At 50.2% G+C, this 24,439-nt stretch overlaps 1 protein-coding gene across 1 annotated transcript; it reads left to right on the forward strand.

Moving 5' to 3' along the window:
- Positions 1 to 388: 388 nt before the first annotated feature.
- LOC308048810 (olfactory receptor 14A16-like) lies at positions 389 to 1,237 on the forward strand (the record flags this gene model as incomplete). The annotated part of the gene is made up of 1 exon (XM_080358119.1): positions 389 to 1,237. The coding sequence occupies one exon, from the start codon at positions 389 to 391 to the stop codon at positions 1,235 to 1,237; it is 849 nt and encodes a 282-aa protein (XP_080214245.1).
- Positions 1,238 to 24,439: the final 23,202 nt, after the last annotated feature.

The following is a 24,439-nucleotide window of genomic DNA, read 5'->3' on the forward strand; positions in this document are numbered from 1 at the left end:
CTGTCCTAATTTTATGTTGTCATTTCATGTTTTCAACAGAGGCCCCATGTCAAGAAACAGCAAATATTTTTCCGGACCAAGAGCAGCTTCATGTGACAAAGCTGAACCCCAGGACTGTCCCCTGCCCCCGTTCCCATGACCCCACTGCTGCAGAGCAGGGCTGACTCCTCAGCAGCCAGCGGGCACAGGCCCTGCTCCTCACGGCACCTCCAGCCAGCACCACCCAGGGCTCAGACACAGAGCTGAGGGAAGGTCTGGAAAAGGACAAGGGGGTGTGGAGCAGGGGGAGGGTGTGTGAGAAATTATTTTGACTCTGCTCAGAGAAGCAACCCCTAACATCTCACTGTCTTTTCCTTCTGTAACAGTACCCTATGCTTGGAGGCAGCAAATGTCCAACAGCAGCTCCATCACCCAGTTCCTCCTCCTGGCATTGACAGACACACGGGAGCTGCAGCTCTTGCACTTCTGGGTCTTCCTGGGCATCTACCTGGCTGCCCTCCTGGGCAACGGCCTCATCATCATCACCATAGCCTGGGACCAGCACCTGCACACCCCCATGTACTTCTTCCTGCTCAACCTCTCCCTCCTTGACCTGGGCTTCATCTCCACTACTGTCCCAAAATCCATGGCCAGTTCCCTCTGGGACATCAGGGCCATCTCTTATGAAGGATGTGCTGCACAGCTCTTTTTGTTTCTATTCTTCATCACAGCAGAGTATTGTCTCCTCACCATCATGGCCTATGACCGCTACGTTGCCATCTGCAAACCCCTGCACTACGGGACCCTGCTGGGCAGCAGAGCTTGTGTCCACATGGCAGCAGCTGCCTGGGCCACTGGGTTCCTCAATGCTCTGCTGCACACAGCCAGTGCCTTTTCGCTACCACTCTGCAAGGGCAATGCCCTGGACCAGTTCTTCTGTGAAATCCCCCAGATCCTCAAGATCTCTTGCTCACGCTCCTACCTCAGAAAAAATGGATTTATTGTGCTCAGTGCATTTTTACTCTTTGTTTGTTTTGTGTTCATTTTGCTGTCCTATGTGCAGATTTTCAGGGCCGTGCTGAGGATCCCCTCTGAGCACGGTCGGCACAAAGCCTTTTCCACGTGCCTCCCTCACATGGTCGTGGTCTCCCTGTTTGTCAGCACTGGTGCATTTGCCTACCTGAAGCCCCCTTCATCTTCTCCCAGTCCCTCGATCTGGTGGTGTCAGTTCTTTATTCAGTGGTTCCTCCAGCAGTGAACCCCCTCATCTACAGCATGAGGAACCAGGAGCTTAAGGATTCTCTGAAGAAGCTGATTCAATCACTTGGCTCTCAATACAAATAAGCTGTCCGTATCTTCTCACAAGTGATTTCCAGTTCATGTTAGGAACCTCCTGTGCTTTGGAAATTTTGTGCATGCTAATCATGTTTGTCCATGACTGTCTACATACACTCTTCTTCACCAGAGACATGAACCCAGCCTGTCTGTCTCAGGGACTTCTGTATGTGTGTCTGGCAGGACAGTACAGTGGCATCCTGTAATGTATCTCTGTAATAAAAAGGGGATTTCCTCAATGACAGTGTCTGGAGTTCAGGCTCTTCTTCCAAATCTTAGGTCAGGAACAGACTGAATAAATTGTCTCCGTGAAGCCATGCTTGTGTTCTCCATGGGCTGAGGGAAGGAGTTCATGGGACAATGTGTTAGGAATGGTCCTGGTTTGAGCCTTCACCTGTGGCTTCACAGTGTCCCTGAAGATGGTGAATGACCTACAGGGACCTGCCTGGGACTGTCTCCCCACAGCTTTTGGACACCACAGCCCGCTTGGTCTATACTAGCCTGCTGGCTACACTGCCAGCCCAGGGCCCCGTGGGGACAAGGGGAGGGGGCAGTAGCAGCTGACACCAGGGCAGCATGGACAGTGTCCCCTGTGACAAGGATCTCTGGGGTTAGGGCATCCCTGGAGAAGAGCAAAGTAGCAACTCTGTACTTCCAGAGAAATAAATCCCAAAGAGAAACCTAATTCTGCACGAACCAGCTCAGGGCAGCCTGCTTTCTAACAGGGGCAGCAGGAGCAGCTGAGGAGCCTGAAGGTCAGGAACCTTGTGCTGGGGAGAGATACCTGCACCATGGGGCTCCTGGCACTGGGCAATAAAGAGTTCTTGAAGACAAAAGCAAGGACGAAGGGAGACAGAGGCCTCTGTCTCCTCCTCCATGGCTGGCTTCCACATGCCCTTATGGTTTCCTTGTGCCTTGGGGCTCATGGGGGGCTGAACACTCTGCCCCCAGCAGCTGCTGTGCCATTCAGAGGGGCTGGGGCTGTGGGTGAGTGCCCAGAGCTCTGCAACCCCTGCGCTGGGCACGGCCGTGGGACCAGCCCAGCCTGGGCTGCTCTGCTGGGCTGGGCTGGAGAGAAAGCCAGGCTGTGGGGAGAGCTGGGCAGGGCTGGGCTGAGCTGGAAAGTGCTGGGAGAGGACACCCCAGAGCTGGCTGAGCTGTGTGACCATGCAGGAGGAGGACACACAGCAGGGGATTTGTGGTGCAGAGCCAGGGCTGGTGGAAGAGAATGAAGACCTGCAGGTGCAGGAGAGAGGAGGCTGGTCTGTGCCCCTGGGGCCATGGGCAGACTGGGAAGATGGTCAGGGTCTTTGCCAGCCCCCAGCCTCTCCCACCAGCAATTTCCAGCATGGCCACTCACCGCAGGTTTGCAGGAGAGTTTTGCTGGGACACCGTCTCCATCCTCCTGCTGGGCTTGGTGCCAGTATCAGGGGAACAGCCAGCCCTGCCCAGCCCCACTCCAGCCAACTCCAGAGCAGAGCCGTCTGCAAAGATCCACATGGGAAGCAGCCCAGGCAGGGAGGAGGTCAGGCCCTGGGGAAGGTGGCAAGAGTTTGAGGGTCACAAGAGGACAGGGATCTGTCTTTGCAAGTGTAACAGGGGCCCTTTACACATACCTGAATGCTCCCAGTCCCACGCTGTGCCTGCCCAGTGGGCCTGTGGGACCACATGTGGGGCAGCAGGGCTGCTGGGATGGGACATTGACAGGGCCATGAAGCAGCTACCAGGAGGTGACAGAAAGGACAGGCTACAGAGAGGGATTCTACATATACTTCCTTTGTTTTGAAGGCCGTTTTGAGGCAAAAGGAATTGTTGGTGACAAGGAAAGTCAAGAGCAAAAAGAAGAGTTATGATTGCTGTGCTAGTGATAAAGGCTGAACAAGGAAAATGGAGGAGGGTGATTTAATAAGAGCAGACACAGGTGAGGCTGAGGGACTCAATGCTTCTTTGCCTGAGTCTTTGGTAAAAAGAACTCCAGGTCTTTTCCTTCCTCAAGAAGCAGGAGAGTACGCATTGGCATGAACCTCAGGAAACGCAGCAATGACCAACACCAGGGTTTGCTCTGCAGGGGAAAGGTCTGGGCGGGCAGGGAGCTGGGCAGGAGGCCGTGTGTTCCCTGGCAGCAAGGGAGGCCTAGTGATACCGAAAAGTTGGCAAAAAGGCTCTTTAACACTGTTTTGAAAGTGTTACAAAGCAGCACTTTTATTACAGCGTGCTGGATGCTTGGAGGATTGCTCCTCTAACCGAGTGTGCACGTGATGTGCACTTCTTGGTATTTATTACATATACCTATTGCATATTCCTTTGTCTCTACTGCTTAGTTAGTGCATTAAACATAAATTATTTACATAACCCTGCACTCCGCCAGAAGTCCATCTTTGGTATTCAAGAGTCTTCATCAGGGGTCTCTGGTGGTCTTCGCAGCTGGTGACCCCCAGTATCAGCTTCTTGATCTAATTTCTTGAGCATGCATATTGTCATTTTGTGCTGCTACTCAGCAGAAGTCATGTAGCTTTTCCAGCTTGCAAGCCAAGGACATCCAGCTTTGCCTCATGTCCAGTCTCTATAGAGCTATTGTTTCCCTATTGGGTTTCTGTTTCATTAGGCCTAGTCTTGCTACATTAGGCCTACCCTAGCTACATTAGGCCTAGGGGTTTCTCAAAAATTCTTGTTCCTGTTACCACAGGAGCACGCTGGGCTGTGTGACCAGGAGAGTGAGGGAGGGGATTATGTAGGTTACTGTGTTCAGATTTCAGGTCCCAAGAGAGGAAAGATGTCAGCAAGCTGGAGTGGGTTGAGCAAAGGGCCCCCAAGATGTTCAGGGGCTGGAGCACTTTGCCTGTGAGGAGGGGCTGAGGGAGCTGGGCCTGTCCAGCCTGGGGAAGGGAAGATCCTGGGGGAAACATGTAGCAGCGTGGCACTGTTCCCAGGAAGACGGAGTCAGGCTTACGTCCTTGGTACAAGACACATGGACAACAGAAAATTTGCTGAATCAAGAGAGGATTGGGCTACACAGAAGGAGAAACTTCTCCAGCACAGGGCTAGTCAAGCACTGGAAGCTGTTTCCCAGGGAGTGTGCACCAGCTCTGTCCCAGAGAGTGACCGAGACATGTTTGGATAATTCTGAGTAATCTGATCTGACCCTGCTTTGAGCAGGAGGTTGGTTGAGACACCTCCTGAGGTCTCTTCCAGCCTGAATGACGCTGTCCTTCCTTCTCCTTCATGTTTTCAAAGCAGGGAGAGCTCTCATGTTCTCCCTGACCCCAGAAGTGATTCACATCAGTTTCCGGGCTGCTTTACAGGTGCCCCAAACAGCTCTGACCACATCCTTGGCTTCCCTTTTCATGTGCCCAAAGCAAATTTCTTCTCTTTTACTCTCTATACCTTCCCAAACTAACAGCCTACCATATCAATTCTTTCAGAGCAGGTTGATCTGTAAATGTCAGCATCCATGTACGGAACCTACAAATGAGCCGGGCATTGAAGCCACAATTGAAGGAAAAGAGACAAGACATATGCTGAGCTTCTTAAACCCAGGAATCACTGTACCACGCCTCCTGAGGTTCTGGGAACACCTAAGCTTTTTTTCCAGAGAAGTGTGATTCCTGTTTAGGTGTCCAGGAGAGAGGGAGAAGAGAGGACACTTGAGTTTCCCAAATCCCATGAGAGTGCCCAAAACAACCTGCTCTTGGCCTCTGGCATCCCATTTCCTGAGATGAAAAGCTGGTGGGTGATAATGCATCAATAATCCCTCAGGTGTTTCTGTGATCTGTCTAAAAGTGGCAGGATCTATGAAAAAGAAAACTAAAAAAAGTCCCATCACTGCAGGGGAAGAGGAAGGGTTTGTGAGACACGAGGGCACGCAGGGAGAGAGCAGTGTAAGTGTAGCAGTGAGGGTGTTAAAGGCAGGAAGTAGAAATGAAATATCGGAGGGTCTCATGGTGAAGTGAAATAGGTTTTGTTTTCGAGGCAGCAAAGAAGGAGGCGTCGTTCTTGGGCTCACACTGGGCGTTACGAGGAGATGCTTTCACGTGAGCTGAAGGCAGCTCTGGGTACCTGAAGCTGTTAACCGGTGTTAACAATCGCTGCTGCCGAGATTTGGGGTGACAGCACCAGCCGGTCGTGACGAGCATGGATGCTGCTGAACCGCAGACACCGTCTCGTCCAGGCTGCACAGCCAGAGCGTTTGAAGGGCAGTGTCCCAGCTTCCTTTGATTGCAATGAGCACTCGTGTTGGGATTTGCTTTTTAAGGAGCGTGCTCTGCTTTTATCTTTTGCATTAGGGTTTGTTCTGTTATTTCTGCAATGCCATGAAAGCTCAAGTGCTGGAGGTTGAGAGCTGTTGGAGCAGAGAGGAGCACGTCTTGTATTGCCAGATTTTTGTGGGTTTCTGCAGGAGGACATGGACCCCAGTATCAGTTGGACCCCAGAAGGACATTGTTTGAAAATGTGTGGCCAGCTTCCAGTGACGTGTTGGCCTGGGTGTGAACGACTGGAAGTGCCTGTTGGGAGAGCTCCGTTGGTGTGGACCCGTGGAGCCTTTATGACTGAGCTTCCAGGTGTCAGAATGCGAAAGGAAACTTGAGCTCGAGCCGGTCTTGCTCTCGAACCAGAATGGTTTTGACTCCTGCCCAGATTTCTGAGAGAGCCGTGACCGTTCCAGGCAGCCGAGGTTGTGGCCCAGGGTGTATGAGTCGCCCGCTCTGCAGTTGTCCAGCGGGCCCTGCAGGTAATTTCTGAGGTGACAAAGCTCTTGGCAGGCGACAGCGTTTGAGTTCATTTGCTTCTATCTGGGGATATATGGACCAGCTGAAAAGGTGGTGTTTGTGTTTACCCGCAGCACACAGACAGACCCCTGGAGTGTTCATGTGCCCTTGTCGATGAGTGAGGAAATTGTCTGCGAGACGGAAAAGGGAAGGGTCCGGGGACAGGTTTTAGGTGTTTTTTCCAGCTCCCTGCAAAACCGGGGGTTTTAGTGTTTTGTTCCAGATTTTCCCTTGTGATTTGAATGTGTTCTTCTTGTTCCTGAAAAACTAATTTATTTCCTTTCCTGCAGCCCCGCCTTCCAGGAGAAACAGCTACAACGCTCTCCCTGTGTGCTGCAGCCGTCCCGGCCCTTGTGCTGAGACCGAGCTCATCACTTGCACAAGTACAGACTGTCCTGGTTAGCGCTGCCGAAGCCTCTGCGGTAACGAGCGTGGTTGGGAGATGTAGCGCACGAGCTGCTGTTGTGCTTGCAGGGAAAACTGGCTGCTCTCGGTGTGGGGAAAGCAGGAGGATTTGTTCTGTTCCCGCCTGAGCTGTGGTGGATGAGGAGGTTCCGAATGCTGCGCAGGACGGGTGAGTGTGTCTGTAGATGGAGATGTTTTAAATGAGCCAGTGTCACACACTGCCTGTAAAAGTGTCTGTGCGATCCCTTTCTACAGGCAGGCGCAAGTCACTGGAGTGTATTTACATTTAACTCATCACCTCGCCAAATCTTTCCCTATATCCCCATACATTCCACCCCCTCGCTCAGGGGACTTGCTTCTGCTGGGGCCAGCGAAGCCAGAGTTGTTCATTTGTGCTTGTGAGGTGTAGCACAGAGCAATTTACAGGGGCACACAATAAACATACAGAAAAAGGAAAAAACATATTTCTGCAATAATCAGGTGTCCCATTCATCTTGCCAAGGAATTACACAAGTTATTCAGCCAGGCATGAAAATGCTCCAATGCCCTAAAAGTCCTAAAAAGGCATGTAATTGGTTTTTTGGAGCTGGTGCAGAAAACTGCTGCACTGTGTGCTGTACTTAATCTGGTGTTTCTCTAAGCTGCCTATGCAGAACTATTTCTAAAAGTAGTACAGTGGCACAAGGGCCCTGCGTTTTCGTCAGAGTAATTGCCCAGCCTTGGTCCTGTAAATGCACCTTTGAAAATTCAGCAGCTGCTTCAGCTTCTTGTTGTGACGCTGCCACAATCAACAGATCATCAATCTCATGGCAGTCAGTAACAGTACCCGACCATAGTGCTATATCAGCTACTATCATCTGGTGGCAAATTGAGGGACCGTGTTTGTATCTCTGAGACAGTACTCGGCAAGTATACTGCTTTTGTTGCCAGGTAAAGGCAAACTGGTCTTCCACTGAGGTGACAGGGGGTGGAGGGTGGGTGCAGTGTGGGCAGGGGGGCTGGGGCTGGTTGGCTTTTTTCCATAAGCATTAACTTTTACAAGCGGCAAAAAAAATTTGTGATGGTATGATCCCGCTTATTTCTGATTGTGGGATACCAGCTTGTACTAAGTCATTCCGCACTGGTGTTCTCATCACCTGTGCTGTAACTCTGCTCAGTGTTGCCGGATTTCCATTATCCACCACCCAAACAGAGGGTCCTGAAATTACAGCCCCAGTTCCCCTCAAGGCATTTGCCAGAGTGCTGCATTACCTGTAGCACTTGTCACTGCTACCCTGTCTGAATCGGATCCCATAATCAATGCATACACCACCCCCATTTGCCGCACTAAATGAAATACTTTCCTCCATTGTGCACCAATTTCCACGGGACAACACAGATTCAACAGGTTCAGCATATGCTGTTGAAACGGCTGCACACAAACATTGATATAGCGTAGGTGCAATAATATCTTGCCTGTCCGGACCTCTGACAGTTTGCAGCTGAGCATATTGTTGTTGTATCTGATCACCATAGGCTATAGGGCTTAAGAAATCTTGTTCATCTGCCAATAAATGGATAGACACAGCTCCACTATCCCAAGCTGGCAAAATCTGTGCCGGAATTCCTTCCCCGCTCGTCTGCTGAGAGATCTCTGAAAATGCCGTTAACTCCTTTGGAGAGTGAGTTTGTGCGATCTGCCCCCCTCATCTGCTTGTTCCTGCTGCAGCATCATTTGTATGGGGGTTGTGCTCCCACCACCTCCCTGCCATTGAAGTCAGGATCAAGTTCAAACTCAATATTGGAGTCTGAGGATCCACTCCAAATATTTCCATCCCATTCCTTGGGATTCCAAGAGTGTTTTGTGGTAAGAGTACAAACCTGAGAACACAAAAACTCACTTTTGGCATATTTTTCCTTTTGTTCTTTAGCAATACATGCTAGCAGCCGGTCTACATTATCTTGCAGCTCATAGCACCGCTCCGCTTGAACAGTAATTACTTCTTGTGTGATGGACTTTGCATCCTGTAAAATCTCAACCTCCTTTTCCAGTTCTCTTCTTTTACTCTGCAATGCAACAACGTCACCATCAAGAGCTCTGAGACCGGTAACAAATAAACATCCCAACCTCCCTTAGATTGCCTGAATTTTCTGGATTTCTGCAGGAGAAAATCGACCCCAGCATCAGTTGGACCCCAGAAGGACATTGTTTGAAAATGCGTGGCCAGGTTCCAGTGATGTGTTGGCTTGGGCGTGAATGACTGGAAGTGCTGTTGGGAGAGCAAAGCTGCCCGGTGTTAACAAACGCTGCTGCTGGGATGTGGGGGTAGAAGTGCCAGAAATGTGATTTCTCAGGGAAAACAGAGAAATTTGTCAAGGCCTGATTGTAATATGGCACATTGTAATTAAGCACAGTGGTAATTTTGCATCGATTTTACACAGGATTACTGGCTGTAACAGACTGGTTGCATCAAATAAATGTTGACTTGCTGCACTGGTGGCCTTGGGAACAGCCGATGGCTTCTGGAGGTGGTGACTCCTGTGAGCCCAGGAGTGCTGAGCCCATCGTACAGGGAACAACCTCCCCTCCCTGAGCAGGGCAGAGGACCCAGGGGTCCGGGCTGCCCGTCCACGCTCCTCTCCTGCCCCAACACCAAAATATGTTCCTTGGGGGATGGTTCTCACCAGAGCCCCACGAAGAATCTGTTTCCAAGTCAGTCATGAATATAGTGAAAAGTACTGGCCCCAGCACTGCCCCCTGAGGCACTGCACTGGATACAGGCCTCCACTGGACTCTGCCCCATTGACCACGACTCTCTGACTTCTTCCCTTCAGCCAGTTCACAGTCACCTCACTCCCCGCTCATCCAGACCACACTCCCTCAGTTCAGCTGTGAGGATGCTGTGGGAGACTGCGTCAAATGCCTTACTCAAGTCAAGGTAGACCACGTCCACCACTTTGCAATCATCCATCCGTCTTGTTATGTCCTCATAAAAGTCAATGAGGTTGGTCAAGCACAACTTCCCCTTGGTGAAGCCATGTTGACTGCCCCTAATGACCCCTAATCTCCTTGATATGCCTTGAGATGGCACCAAAGATAAGTTGTTCCATCGTCTTCCCAGGGATGGAGGTGAGGCTGACCGGTCTATAGATACCCAGATCCTCCTTCTTGCCCTTTTTGAAGGCGGGAGTGACATTTGCTTTCCTCTAGTCCTCGGGCACCTCTCCCGTTTCCTATGACTTATCAAAGATGATGGACAGTGGCCTAACAGTGACCTCAGCCAGCTCCCTCAGCACCCGCAGGTGCATCCCACCCAGACCCATGGATTTATGGATGTCCAGATTGTTTAACTGGTCCATAACTCAGTCCTCGTGAACCAGCCTCCTCCAGCCTCATGGGGGAACACTCCACCTTCCCCTAATCTGCCCGTATCTGGGGGCACATGGCAGGTGGGAAGGAGGTGTCCTTTACAGTGACATCCCGGGTGTCTGGGCTCTCTCAGCCACTCCGCTCATGGCCGTGGTGTGGCCAGAGAGGACCCAGGCGTCCGAGTGCTGGCACAGCAGTGGGAACATGGACACAGACACACCCATCCACACGCAAGCGTAGCTTTGCTGAAGGGATGCCCCTACATCTTGCAGAACCCTGCCCAGCCCTCAGGGTGATCCTCGGGGTCTGTATGGCCCCAGAGCCCCTGCCTGGCCTGCACGGTGACCCTCTGGGTCCATAGAGCCCCACTGGGTGCAACAAAAGTCATGGGGGCAGCTCTGTCCAGTGTGGCCTGGGACACAGGTCATGGACAGTCCCCTCTGTTTTCTTGTCCTGGATCCATGTTCTGCCCACCCAGACAGCTCAGGGATGCCCCGGGGTCCAGGACCCTTGGTGGGGCTGGAGATGCCCTGATGCTGCTCACCTCGAGTTCAAGAGGTCGCAACAGCGTATTCTGCAATTCCAAGTCAACAGCTGGAAGATCTGGAACCTGCCGTTTCTGCTGCAAAACATCATCCACCCTGACAGACAGAGGGAGCTGGGGAGAAAGGTTGGGTGAGGGGCACACTTGGGTGCATTTGGAGGCAGGAGAAAGCGATGAGGTCCTTGGGGAAGGTGACTCCAGGGAAAAATGGGGTACGTGAGCTTGTGTGGTGGGGCACAGAAAGCAGTGGAGGTCCTGGGGAAGGGGCTGTGTCCTGGGGTATCCTGGGGTGCACTGGGGTGTAGTGGGTTGTGATGGGATGGACGGGAATGCAATGGGAGCCCTGGGCAATGGGGCATCCCTGGGAAAACACTGGGGAGCAGGGATGTTCTGAGGGGCTGCGGGGGGTGCATGGGAGTGTACTGGGGCACACTGGCATGTTCTGGGTCACGCTGGGATGCCCTGGAGTTTCGTGGCCATGGGAGGGAGGGTGTGGGGCCAGCAGAACTTGTGACACCCACCGCAGCCCTCTTCACTCGCCCGAGTTTGAGTCCCCCCTGTAGAGAAACCATGAGACCTCAGTGGTCACTGGGATGTCCCAGTCCCAGCAAGGGAGGGGAGGACCAAAGTGCCCTCCAGTTCCCCAGACTGGATGTCCTCCAAGTCCACCCCACTACTTACATGCAGGAGAGAACCTCCACTTGCTTCCAGCAACACTCCTGGATATGCCTATGAAAGAAGAGAAAGGGGTTGGTCTGGCTTGGAGAGAAATGGGGCTGTGGGTGGGACACAGGTGACACCAGCCCCACCCAGGCCCGTGGATTCTCCTTCATCTGAGCCTGAAAATCCCTTCTGCTCCCCCCAGCCTCATTCCTCCAAGTTTCACCTGAGATACCTGTTCATGCAGGGACCAGGGCTCGGGTCGGGGAAAAGGATAACATGGGAATTTGGGGCCTCCAAGGAGGACGGGGGTTGGGGGGGACCCAGAGACAGGGCACTGTTGTGAACTTGCAGAACCCAAGGGACCGGGCTGGGGGTGCTGGAGGGACAGGACTGCGTGGGATGCAAGTGGGAGGTAAAGGAATTCAAGGGGAGGGGACACGGGGAATTCAAGTGAGGTTGGTGGTGGGGGCAGGAGGAAGAGGAGAACAGAGGAACAAAACGCGGGGATCGGGAAAGTGTTTGGGAGGGGGTGTTCAAGGAAGGGGATCTGGGGACACTACTACAGTGGACAGGATGAAAGGCAAAGGACGGAGGGGAAAGATGGAAAGAAAGGCATTGGCATCCATCAAAGGGAGGGCATTTGGGGACCCTATATAGGACACAGAGGAGATCCTGAGGAGGAGATACCTGAGGGGCCCAAAAGGATGGAATGGGGAGGCCCAAAGAAGAGGGCTGTGGGGGCACCAAGACAAGAAACCGGTGGGGGCCCTCACTGGAGCCTCACCTGCGCATCCGCGGGGGTGCACAGCAGGATGGTGAAGAGCAGGGCCACGCTGAGCACTGCGACCTTCATCTTCCTCTGCGGTGCAGGGAGTCCTGGGTGATGCCGGAGAAGGTGAGGGCACCTTTATCCCTCCCAGGACGACTCCTTGCCCCTCCCCACCCCTCCAGCCCCCAGGGCAAAGCCAGGCTTGGCAGAGACACCGCCCTGGCAACCCAGCCTTGGCACAGAGTCACCCCCGCCTTGAGCACTGATCCGGCTGCCTTCCCTGGCATCAGTGCAGCTTCCTGCATGGGGCAGCTGCACGGGGAAGGGCCCAGGCATCCACGGTGGCGAGGGGGGACAGGAGTGTGTCCCTGACAGCCAGACACCCTGTGCTGATGACCCACTGCTCCAACTCGAAACCATCCTGCAACAGCCCCAAAAGCCAGATCCTCCCATCTCCCAGTGCCCCTCACCTCCCAGCACCACCATGTCCCAGCGCCCCTTAACGCCCAGGCCAGTCTTTCCCTGTGGAACCCCCCTCAGAGATGACACCAGCCTCAAATCTGGGGTCTCTAAGCACAATTATCTCTGAGCCCTTTCCAGCCCCTTAAATAAATGAGGGGCTGGGAGTCACTCCTCTTCTTGGGGCACCAGGGACCCCAGGATTCGGGAACTCTGGGAGCTGGGAGGACAGCTGGGGCAATGGGCAATGTGGACAGCTGGGGACTGGGATCCTCAGTCACTGCTGGCACTGACAATGGGGAGCACTGGTGAATCCTGGGCTCTGGGAGAGGAGGGCTGGGCTTGGGGGAAGCACTGGGGTGGTGTCAGTGTCCAGCTCCAGCCCACCCCATTTCCCTTGCACCGCCAGCTCCCAACTGGTCCAGTCTCCAGCCACAACTGAGAACAGAGCAGAGGGAACATCCCCTGCCCTGGCTCTCACCTGCCCCTGCCTGGGGTCACTGTGCCCTCCCAGACAACCTGGCTCCCACTCTGCAGAGCTGATCCCGCATGGTGGGTCCCAGTGTCCCCAACCCCAACAACGCTCTTGCTCCAGCCCCGTCCCTTCCTGGGATGTGGCCACAGCTCACCAAAGGCCCTTGTCCCCACCAAGTGTCCCGTCAATGCCCCCATCCTCGGCCCAGGCCAGTGCTGTCCCTGAGCAGGATGTGGCCAGAGGGACGTGATGAAGCAGGCGCTTGTTCCCAGGCAGCCGCTCGAAGCCAATTGCAGGACGGAGCTGCCCTGGCACGAGGAGGGATGTTTGCTCCCACAGCGGCTCTGATAAGCTCTGTTTGCCCAGGGCCCATGGCACAAGAAGCCCGTTCACCAAGATCGGTGCCTCACAGAGTGACCGGTCGGGGGATCCAGGGCAGTTAAAGCAGCCTGGCAGCCTGGGCTCCCCCAGCCCTGGCAGCGGGCAGAGCCCACAGAGAAGGGCAGTGCTGGGGCAGCGGGGAGGAGCAGGTGCTGGGGCACCCGCACGCCTGGGGCTCCCTGGCTGCCCTGGCACAGGCTGGAGCCCAGAGGCCGGGGGGTCCCAGGGGAGCAGCTGGACAGCCGGGGTGCCGCTCTGCTTCGGGACAGCCTGTGGGCAGGGGAGTCCTGCCAGAGTGGGGCTCAGAGCAGCTGGGGGATGGAGCTGTGTCCCCAGGGGCACGGCCTCCCTGCCCTCTCCCCTGCCTGCCTTGCAGCTCTCCCTGGCTTTTCGGGGTGCGGGGGGTTCCCTTCACTGCGCCCCTGGCCCAAGCATCCCCATCCTGGGGGCCCTGGTCAGCATCCTCTGGGCACTGTGGGGCAGTGTGAGAGTGGGGGAATCGGTTTATTACTCCCCTCTGAGTCAGGATAGCTGATGGGTGAAGCTGCCAGCTTGGCTTGCACAAGCCAGGCAAGACCTTTTCCAGCCATCAATCATCGTTACATCCAGGCTTTCCTGTCATAGAATCATCAAACCACAGAATAGTTTGAGTTTGACATGACCTTCAAAGTTCATCTAGTCCAACCCCTGCCATGAGCAGGGACATCTTCATCCAGCTCAGGTTTCTCAGAGCCCCATCCAGCCTGGCCTGGGATGTCTCCAGGTTCAGACTCTGGTTGGACTTGATGTTGAATGGTCCATATAATGGGGTCCATAAAATAAGAATCTCGCTTCCTTGTTGTTTTCTTACACTGTCTGAATTTGGTAAGTGAGAGCAAGAGTGGTTGACAGTGTCTCTTTGTTGAGAGTAACGTATTCCTGACTCTCCCTCTTGGTATGGTGAAGGTTTCTGCCTGCACTGGGCTGTGAGGTTGTGTTGGAGCAGCAGAGGTAAGAAGTGGTGGCTTTAAAGGCATTGAAGCTGTGGTAAAACTAGCAGGTAAAGCTCGTTTCTTCCTAGAGAGCTGCCTGACAAAAACAGTTACAAGTAAAGACCTTTGAAGTTGGCTTTTTTTATTAATTTACTCTTAATATGGAGCTTTTGGTATTGATTGATTGATTGATTGATTGATTTCTGGGAAGCAAGAAGTGAGAGCCTGTGCACTCCCATAGGCAGCGCTGCCTCCCAAAATAGGTTCACCCTTCTCCACTTCTGTTCCTTCCATGCTCGTGTAGAACAAGGCCATGCAGTCGTGTGCAGATGTGGTGATTCCAATGTGACTATGAGGTCACAGCCCCACGGTGACGTGCTGTGCTGTGTCTCGGCAGCAGCAGCATCACGGTGCGAGCGTGGGGGCCATGGTCCTCACCCTCCTCCTCCTGCTGGTGTCCCTGCCAGCCCGGGAGGCCCAGGCTGCTCCAGCCGAGCGCAGGGAGCAGGTGGGCGGGCAGGGGCAGCACCCAGCCCCGAGCAGCTCAGCAGGGCAGCAGTGGGGCCAGGGCTGGGGCTGGGGCCGGGAGAGCAGCCGGGCTGGGCCGGGCAGGGCGAGCCAGGCAGCACCAGGGTGTGGGCAGGGGGCAGACGCCCCGCAGGGAGGGGAGAGGGGCTGCGGCTGCTTCAGGGGCAAGCTGTGGGCAAGCAGGGGCTGGGAGTGGTGGCACAGGGGCAGAAACCAGCACTGAGTCCCTGTGGGGCCCTCCCTGCCCCCCAGCCTCGTGCCACACGGCCCCATCCCAGGGCACGCTTTGAGCCTTTGGGCCCGTTTCAAATCAAAGCTGGGATTGCTTTGGCCCTTTGGGCCAGTTTTGAGCTCAATATGGGCACATTTGTGCCCTTTGGGGTCGTTTCTGCCTAGATCTGGGAGCTCTTTGGCTTTGCAGTCCAGTTTATACCCAAATCTGGGTGTGTTTGGGCCACTTTTTTACCCAAATCTGGGCATACTTTGACTTTTTGGTCCAATTTCACCCCAAATCTGGAGATGTCATACCCCTTTTTGGCCAGTTTTGATCCAAATCTAGTTATGCTTTGGTTTTTCTGGCTCTTTTTACCTGATATACTCAGGTGCTTTTGCCATTTTTTTTCCCCTAATGGAGGCGCTGTGTTCCCAAATATGGGATATTTTCACCTTTGCCAGCAGTTTTGCTCCCAAATGTGGATGTTTTTGCTGCTTTTGGCCACTTTTTGCCCAAATACTCAAAATCTTTTGCCTGTATTGGCCAATGTAGCCCCCAAATATTTGGAATACTTAGTCATTTTTCCAATTTTCTCCCTAAATAGGGCTATTTCTCTGCAATATATGAGCATTGTTGTCCTAAATATGTTGTGCTGTGTTCTGTTTTGTTTTTTCTCTCTTCTATATGTCCTCTTTTATCCGAAACGCAGGAGTATTGCTCTGTGAGCCTGGAAACCTCTCTGATCTGTGCTTGACTCCAGCCCATGGCATTGGCAGAGTTGATCGAGCTTCTCAGCTGGATCCTGGTTATGAGCCTTGGGCTGTCCCAGGGGTAAGTTGTCACTGTCTGTCTGCTTGAAGGAATACACACTCACATTTTAATAGGTTATTCACGTGTGATTGTACCCAAGATCATCTCAGAGGCTTTTCAAAAGCTTTTTGTGCCTTGGTGGTGTTACACAGACAAGAAAACCTGCTACGTCTCAGCAAAAAGGTCACCCATGTTCCATTTCTAGCTGTGGGAACGTACACCTTTGTATGTGTCCTGTGTCATTATCTCACCCCCTCCCATCACTGCAGGTGACTGAGGAAGAAGGAGATCACAACATGCCATGGAAGCTCCTCCCCTGTGTTTGACTCCCTGTTTGGTTCCTGCAGTCCATCGTGATCAAGCCTCTTGGTGTAATCCTGGTCCTGAGCCTGGGGCAATCCCAGGGTAAGTGTTCAGTCTTCGTTGGTCACTGGCCTTTTGCATTTGTTAATATTTGGTTTATTATTTGTTAACATTTTCCTGCAATAGCTGAGCCTTGCAGTAGCCAGCAGGCTCTTTGCTAGAAGAAACATGGATGATCATTTTTTTCCCTGGTGCTCCATGCTCCCATCTTAGTGTGGGTTTTCTTTTGTGTGTGTGAGAGGTGTCATGGTCAGAAGGCCCTGAGAGCCCCCATGTTTGTCCATCTGGTCCTTGAGGGGTGTTGCATGTGGCCTGGACACAGCAGTTTGGAAGCTGCCAGGTCCCAGCCAAGGGGTCTGCAGCCCCTCTGCAGCTTTGGCAATTTCAGCATGCGTCTGGGTCCCCTGTTGTTGCCTGACCCCCGTCCAGGCACTGCATGTCACTGAGGACAAGGTAGATCACAACGTGAAATTAAAACTCTTTTCTTTTCTCCTTGTTTCCAGCCATTCCTGTAGGCAGCGGCTACTTGACTTCTTGACTTGAGTCTGTCCGTGAGCCTCGGGGCGATCCCACAGGTTCGACCTTGGAACAAATGAGCGTTTACATGTTAATTTTCTGTTCCTGTGAAATTTAGCTTGCTACTTTCTTGGCTGACGCTTGGTCACGCAGAGGGGAAGTGGGTCCGCCTCAGCGCTGTGCCCCAGAGGGCTCTGCCTTGCAAAGCTCTTTGCCAACCACTCCATCTCTGCGCTGCTCGCAGTGCCGGCTGCCGAGCCAGCGGCAGGTTGGGGCTGAGTTTAGAGCTGGGTGAGCTCCAGGGAGTCCTTTCTCCTGACAGCTCCAGGCCTGATTAGAAGAGAAACGCCTCCTGTCTTCTTGCTCAGGACAGATGGGCGGCTGTGCCAGTCCCTGGAGCAGGGTGGCCTCACCAATCTTCTCTGAGTGTCTTTTCCCCTGGGGCGATGGGAGCAGGTGACTCCCCAGCTGGAGGCTGCAGAGTCTCCTCCTCCCCACGCAGGGGCTGGGACCGGCCCTCTGGGCGCCGCTGTGCAACCAGGGCTCAGGACAGTGTGCTGGGGTTTCTGTTGTTTAAATTTCCTTACCTCCTTTTTTCGTTTCTGCTTCTAAGAGAAAACACTTCTGATTTGTTGACCACCCCTCACGTTCCTCTCCCCTTCTGTGTCTTTACCCTTCCTTTTTCTCTGGGCTCACCTTCTTATTTTATTCTCTTGGCTCATGGAAACCTCTTTTCTTTACATCACCAAGTTCGTTGGTTTTTATTTTTTTCATGTCAATAACTGCAGCGCAGCATCCTGTGGAAGGCGAGCAGAAGTGACCATTGCACACCACCTCATTCACAATTTGCCAACCACACCTACCCCATGGACACCACCCACCCCAACTCCTTGGCCTTTTGGCAAGTCGAGGTAAGTGGTGCCAGTCGCTCCCAGGCTCCTGCACGGCAGCAAGGCCAGTAGTCCACGAGACAACTGTCTGACATGGCAGGTGGCCCGTGGGAGTGATTTCAGCAGCCACCTCTCCTGTTCTCTTGGACTGGCTAAGATGGTAGCAGTTGGGTGCTGTGCTTGTGCACTGTGGAGTGTGGACAAAGAGAGGGGCTCCTGCTTCTGACCTGGCCTTCAGATCATGTCAGCCTCTTTTCTTGTTCTGCAGGCTGTCCTCATCTGCTCTCCGTTGGCCAAATCCTGAAAAGCCGACCTTCAGCTTCATCCTCAGCTCAGTCCTTTGGCTCCCAGCCTCCCCGTGACCACCTGTTCCACTGCCCACCCTTCGCAACACCTTCCTCCCTGCAGCAGCGAGAAGGAGCCCAGCCAGGTCACCCCTGGTTCCTCCAGGAAGTGTCAGTGTAAGCAGCCCCGTGGAGCAGACAGCAGCCCCTGTGCTCTGGCTCTGAAGGACAAGGATCAAGTCTCCAGCCCCCAAGGAAGAAGAAGAAGAAGAAGAATCTCACAGGAGGGCTCAGTGTCCCCTGCGGGGAAGGAGGTGGCAGGCAAGGGTCCCAGCGGTGGCAGGGAGGCACCCAGCTGTCAGCACCGAAAGATCAGGCCCGTGGTGCAAGTGTCAGGCCCCAGGACCTGTCTGGACACAGAGCCCATCTGCCCCCTCAAGAGGAAGAAAAAGAGGAGAATGGAGGAGACAGAAGAGTGCTGCTCAGGGTTAGAATGAGGTTTAGCATTAGGGTTACAGATTGTGGGTAAGGGTTAGAATGAAGGCTTGGGTTTAGGTTTAGTGTTTAGGGTTTGAGTTAGTGATAGGGTTAAAGTTAGGTTTAGGGGTTAGGATTAGGATTAGAGTTACAGTTTGCTGTTAGGTGCTAGGGTTAGACTTGGGGTTAGTGAAGAGTATTATGGTAAGTAGTTAGGGTTAGGGGTAGGGACAGAGTTAAGGTTGGGTTTTCGTTAGAGGTAGGTTTATGGTTTAGGTTTAGAGTTAGTGGTTAGGATTAGGGTAGGGTTAGGGATGAGGAATTGGCATTGTAGTTAGTGGTACAGTTTGTGGGTAAGGGAAATGGTTAGATTTTGGGTTTGGGATTAGGATTAGGGGTCTGGTAGTGCTTGGAATAGTGGTTAGGGTTAAGAGTTAGTGTTAGAGCGATGGGTAGAGTAAGGGTTGGAATTTGGGGTAGAGGTGGGGTTAGCATTTATGACCAGGGTAAAGCACAGGGTCAGGATTAGAGTCACCAGTTAGGGATTAGGAGTAGTGTTAGGTTTAGATAAGGTGTATGGTGAGCCTTAGATAAGCGTTAGGGGTTTGGGTGTAGAGTTAGAGTTAGCATTAGGTAAGGTTTCAGGTTAGGTGTAGATTACAGGTAGGTTTAGGGGTTAGGGTTATAGTTAGGATTAGGGTTTGTGGTTAGGGTTAGTGGTTATTTTTCGAGTTCTAATTAGAGGTAGGGTTAGACTTAGCCTTAGGGAAAAGAATTAATTTTAGTTGTAGGGATAGGATTTGGGTTAGTGTTAAGGTGTAGGGATTATTGTTAAAGTAAGTGTGAGGTTTAGAATGAGGCTTGCAGGCTAGGGTTGGGGTTAAGGTTTAGGAGTTAGGTTTAGAATAAGTGTTAGGGGTTTGTTTTTGTGGTTAGAGTTAGAAGTAGAGTTAAGGACAGGGCTATAGTAAGCAGTTAGGACTTAGGGTTATGGTTATAGTTAGGCTTAGGGTTAGATTAGGGTTATTGTTAGGGTTTGGTGTTAGGGCTTTGGTTAGGGCTAGAGTTAGCATTAGGTTTCAGGTTTAGACTTAGGGTTAGGATTTACAGTAAAGGTTAGAGTTAGGGTAAAAATTAGGGCTTAATTTAAGGGTTAATTAAGGGTTAGATATAGAGTTAGGGTTAGGATTTGGTTTAGATTTAGCATTTAGATGAGGGTTAGGTTTTAGATAAGGTTGAGGGTTAGTGTTAGATAAGGTTTTGGGCTAGGGGATAGAGTTAGGCTTAGAGTTTGGGATAGGCTTATGGAGCATGGTTAGGGTTAGTGTTTGGGGTTAGGGTTTTGAGTGAGGGTTATGGGTCAGGTTTTTGGTTAGAGTTAGTCTTAGAGCTGGGATTAAACTTTGGGCAAGAGTTTAAAGTATAGCATTAAGGGTTAGGGTTAGGAGTTTGTGTTTGGGTTATATGAGGTTTAGGTTAGGGTTACGTGGTAGGGTTAACGTATAGGGTTAGATTTAGGGTAAAGGTAAGTGTTAGGAGTTACAGGTAGGGTTAGGCTTAGGAATTAGGGGGTTGGGTTAGATTTTGGGCTTAGGGGTTTGAGCTAGGGCTAGGGGGAAGAGTTACATTTAGGGTTAGAAATAGGGTTAAAGGTAGGGCAAGGGCTCAGAGTTAGGGTTAGAATTCCTGTGTTTGAGTTAGATGAGGTTTAGGATTAGGGTTATGTGTTAGAGTTAGGCTTTAGGGTTAGGAGTTATGGTTAGTGCTAGAGTTAGGAGCTAGGGATTAGTCTGAGAGGTAGGGTTTGAGGTTTGGGTATGTGTTTGCATTGGGGTTTGGGTTAGGTGTTCAAGTATTAGGGGTAAGATTTGATTAGTATTGGAGTTCGAGAGTAGTATCAGTGGAAGTGGTTAGGGTTAGGGGTTAGTTTTAGGAGGTAGGGCTAGGGTTATGTTTAGAGTCAGGTTTAGGGTTAGAGTTAGGAGTAGGGTCAGGGTTTGATTAGGATTAGGGTTAGAATTAAGGTTAGGGCATTTGGGTTTGGGTTAGGGGTAGAGTTTGGTTTTAGGTTGAGGCTTAGATTTGTGATTACAGTAAGAAGGCTAAGCATTAGGTTTAGAGTTGGAGTTAGAGCTAGGGGTTTGCATTAGTGTTCCATTAGAGTGAAGAGAATTGGCTAGAATTTAGGATTAGACTTAGGGTTGAGGGAGTAGCATTAGTGGACATAGTTAGGAGTAGCTTAGGTGCAGGAGTTGGGACTTGGGGTATGATTTAGGGGTTGGGATTAGAGTTAGGGATAGGAAATATCATTAGGATTAGAGTAAGGGTTAGATTAAAGTTTAGGGGTTAGGCAGTAGTGTTAGGAAAGGTGGTTAGGCTTAGGTTTTAGAATTCTGTTGGAGATAGGGGTTCGGGTTCATGGCTAGGGAGAAATGTTATTGTAAATGGTTAAGATTAGCATAGGAGATTAGGTTTAGGGGTGAGGCTAGAGTTAGGGTTAGAGTTAGGGTTAGGATTCTGTTTAGAGGTCAGGTTAGGGTGAGATTTCATGTTAGGGTTAGTGTTGGGTTAGGTTGGTTTAAGGGTTGTGGTTAAAGTTAGGTTTGTGATAGGGTTATGGTTAGGTAAGGTTAGGGTTTAGGTTTAGTGTTAGGACTAGTTTTCAAGTTAGGGTTAGAGTTAGTGTTAGGGTTTAGGCTTACCATGAAGGTTTTAGTTAGTGTTAGGGGTCAGCAATAGGGTTATCATGTTTGTGTTAGGGAGTAGTGTTACGGTTAGTGGGACTGGTTAGGGTTAGGTAGGGTTAGTTTCAGGGTTTAGGGGTTATTGCTCGAGTAAGGGTGAGGTTTAGATTGCTGGTTACTGGCTAGGGTTAGAGTTAAGGTTCAGGGCTGAGCTTTAAAGTCAGCTTTAGGGGGTTTGTGTTAGGCTTAGGTATTAGGGAGAAGAATTAGAGTTAGATTGAAGGATAAGACTACGGCTAGGATAAGTGGTTAGGACTTAGGTTTAGGGTTATAGTTCCTTTTAGGGTTAGATTGGAGTCAGTGATTGGGTAGCGTTACCAGTTAGGGAGAAAGGTTAGAGTTAGCGTTTGATGTTGGCGTTAGATTTTGGGTTGGGGGTATTTTTAGGTTAGAGTTTGGATTTCTATTTATGTGATGTTGGTCTTAGGGTTAGAGTTAGGGTTTTGTCTTAAATTTTACATTTGATTTAGGATTAGTATTTAGATTTACATTTAGGCTTAAGTTTTAGTATTTGATTTAGGGTAATGGTTGGATTAGGGTTAGTGTTAGGGGTTCCGAAGTTGTCTTAGCGGTAGAGTTAAGTTTTGGGGTTAGATTTAGGGGTAGGGTTAGATTAAGGTTTAGGGTTAGCATCAGGGTTAGGGCATTGAATTAGTTTTAGTGTTAGGGTTAGAGGTTGGTCTTAGATTTAGCCTTTGCTTTAGGATTACAGTAAGTGCTTGGACTAACATTAGAGGTTTAGATTTAGGGATAGGTGTTAGGGGTAGTGTTAGGGTTATTATTAGGGTTTGATTAGGATTAGGTTTAGGGTTTATGGGTAGGGATGTGGTTAGTGGTAAAGGTTAGTTATTAGGGTTAGTGTTAGAGGTAAGGATTAAGGTTAGGGATTAGGGAATAGTGTTAGTATAAGCAGTTAGACTTCATGTTTAGGGGGAAAGGGTAGGAATATGGTTAGGGTTAGCACTATTTGTAAGTATTACAGTTATAGTTAGGTTTAGGTTAGGGGTGAGTGTTAGGGGTTAGAATTAGAATTAGGGTTAGGGGTAAGGGTTAGAGGTCAGCTTAGGGGTTACCATTATAATTTTGATTAGATTTAGGGTTAGAATTAGGCTTAGATTTTAGACTTAGAGTTAAGATTTGAGTTAAAGATAGGGATTAGGATAAGAGTTGGGGTAAGGGTTGGATTAGAGTTAGATGTTGGGGTTAGGAGTTTTGTTATTTGGATTGTCAGGTTTAGGTTTTAGATTTATATTGAAGGGTTAGGGCTAGGACATTGGGTTAGGGTTAGAGGTAGTGTTAATGTTATTTTTGGAATAGCAGTTTAGGGTTAAAGTTTATCTTAGAATGATGGGTTAAGATTTAGCATTAGATTAGAGATAGGTTTAGGTTAGGGTTTAGGGTTAGGCTTAGAGGTTGAGTTAATGGTTAGGGTTAGGTATTAGGGTTGGGTTAGTGTTAATTTTAGTCTAAGTGCTTACGGTTGGTGGCTGGGTTCATGGTCTAGGGATATGAATGGGACTAGGATTAGATTAGGGTTGTGTTTAGGTTAAAGATTGGTTTAGAGGTGAATTTAGGTGTCAGGTGTAGATTTCAGTTTAGAATTAGGGTTAGTGTTGGGTCTGGGTTAGGATTAGGTTAGGCTGGTTTCAGCTTACCATTAAGGTTAGGTTAATGATAGGATTAGTGTTAGTTTAGGGTTAGAGTTTAGTAATGGGGTTAGGGTTTAGGGTTTCTGTTAGGTTTAGAGTCAGGGTTAGGGCTCAGTTTTAGATTTATGGTTAGAGTTAGTGGTAGAGGTTAGGGGTAAGGTTAGGGTATGGGTTGGAATAGTGTTATGTTTCGGAGTTAGGATGTAGTTTGGATTTACATTTAGGGTTTGGTTAGTGTTCAGGTTAGAGTTAGGGTTAGTTGTTAGTTCTAGATTTACAGTTAAGGTTAGGTTTACAGTTAGGATTAGATTAGTGTTAGGACATAGTTAGTGTTAGGGCTAAGGATTAGGTTTCAGAGTTAGGGAATAGTGTTAGTGTAAGCAGTTAGGGTTAGGTTTTAGTATTAGGGTTGAAGGGTAGGACTAGGGTTAGGGTTAGAGTTAGGATTATGGGTAAGTATTAGAGTTAGATTAGGTTTAGAAGAGGGTTAGAATGTAGGGTTGGAGTTAGCGTTAGGGCTTAGTTTCATGTTTTGGGTTAGAGTTAGGATTACTTTTTAGCTTTAGATTTAGGTTAGAGTTAGGAATGGGGTTAGCACTAGGGTTAGGGTTAGTGTTTGGCAGTAGTGTTAGTGGAATGGTCAGAGTGAGGTTTTAGATTTATGTTGGAGATGGAGGTTGGGGTTGACATTAAGGGTTGCAATTCTGGTTAGTGGTTAGGGGGTAGTGTTAGTGTAAGTCGTTAGGATTAGTTTAAGGGGTTAGGTTTAGGGGTTAGGGGTCGGGATAGCTTTAGGGTTAGAATAATGGGTTAGGGTTTGAATTAGGGTTAGTTTAGGGTTAGAGTCAGTCGTAAGAGTTGCAGATTAGGATTTGGGTTAGGGCTTGGTTTAGGTTAGTGTTTGTTTTAAGGCTGGTGTTAGTATGATGGGTTAGGGTTAGTTTTAGGGTTAGGCTAGGGTTATGGGTAAGGGTTAGAGGTCGCATTAGGGTAAGCTTTCAGTGGTTTGAATTAGGGTAAGGGTAGTGTTAGGGTTAGTTTTAGTGTAAGTGGTTAAGGTTAGGGGTAGGGATAGGCTTACGTTTAAGGTTATACTAGGGTTAGTTTTTGGGTTGAGGGGGTTTGGTTTAGGTTAGATTTTGTGCGCGAGGTAGGGTCAGGGTGATGTTTGGGTGAATGTTATGGTTAGGTGAATGATAGGTGTAGGGTAAGTTTTAGGTTTAGGGGTTAGGATTATGGTTAGGGTAAGGGATGGATGAGTGTTAGGGTTACGGCTTAGGGAGTTTTGTTATTTGAATGGTCAGTTTTAGGTTTTCGATTTATATTGAAGGGTTAGGGCTAGGACACTGGGTTAGTGTTAGAGGTAGTGTTAGTGTTATTTTTAGGATAGGGATTTAGGGTTATAGTTAGAATGATGGGTTAGGATTTAGCATTAGATTAGGGATAGGTTTAGGTTAGGGTTTAGGGTTAGGCTTAGAGGTTGAGTTAATGGTTAGGGTTAGATAATGGGGTTGGGTTAGTGTTAATTTTAGTGTAAGTGCTTACGGTTGGTGGCTAGGTTCATGGGCTAGGGACATGAATGGGGCTAGGATTAGATTAGGGTTATGTTTAGGTTTAAGGTTTGGTTTAGAGGTGAATTTAGGGGTTAGGTGGAGATTTCAGGTTAGAATTAGCATTAGGTTAGGTTAGTTACGGCTTACCATTAAGGTTAGGTTAGTGATAGAGTTAGTGTTAGGTTAGGGTTAGAGTTTAGTATTGGGGTTAGAGTTTAGGGTTACTGTTAGAGTCAGAGTTAGGGCTCAGTTTTAGATTTATGGTTAGAATTAGTGGTAGGGGTTAGGATTAAGGTTAGGGTATGGGTTGGAATA

The sequence above is a fragment of the Nesoenas mayeri genome (genome assembly GCF_963082525.1).
Source record: "Nesoenas mayeri genome assembly, chromosome: 23".
Taxonomy (NCBI): Eukaryota; Metazoa; Chordata; class Aves; order Columbiformes; family Columbidae; genus Nesoenas; species Nesoenas mayeri.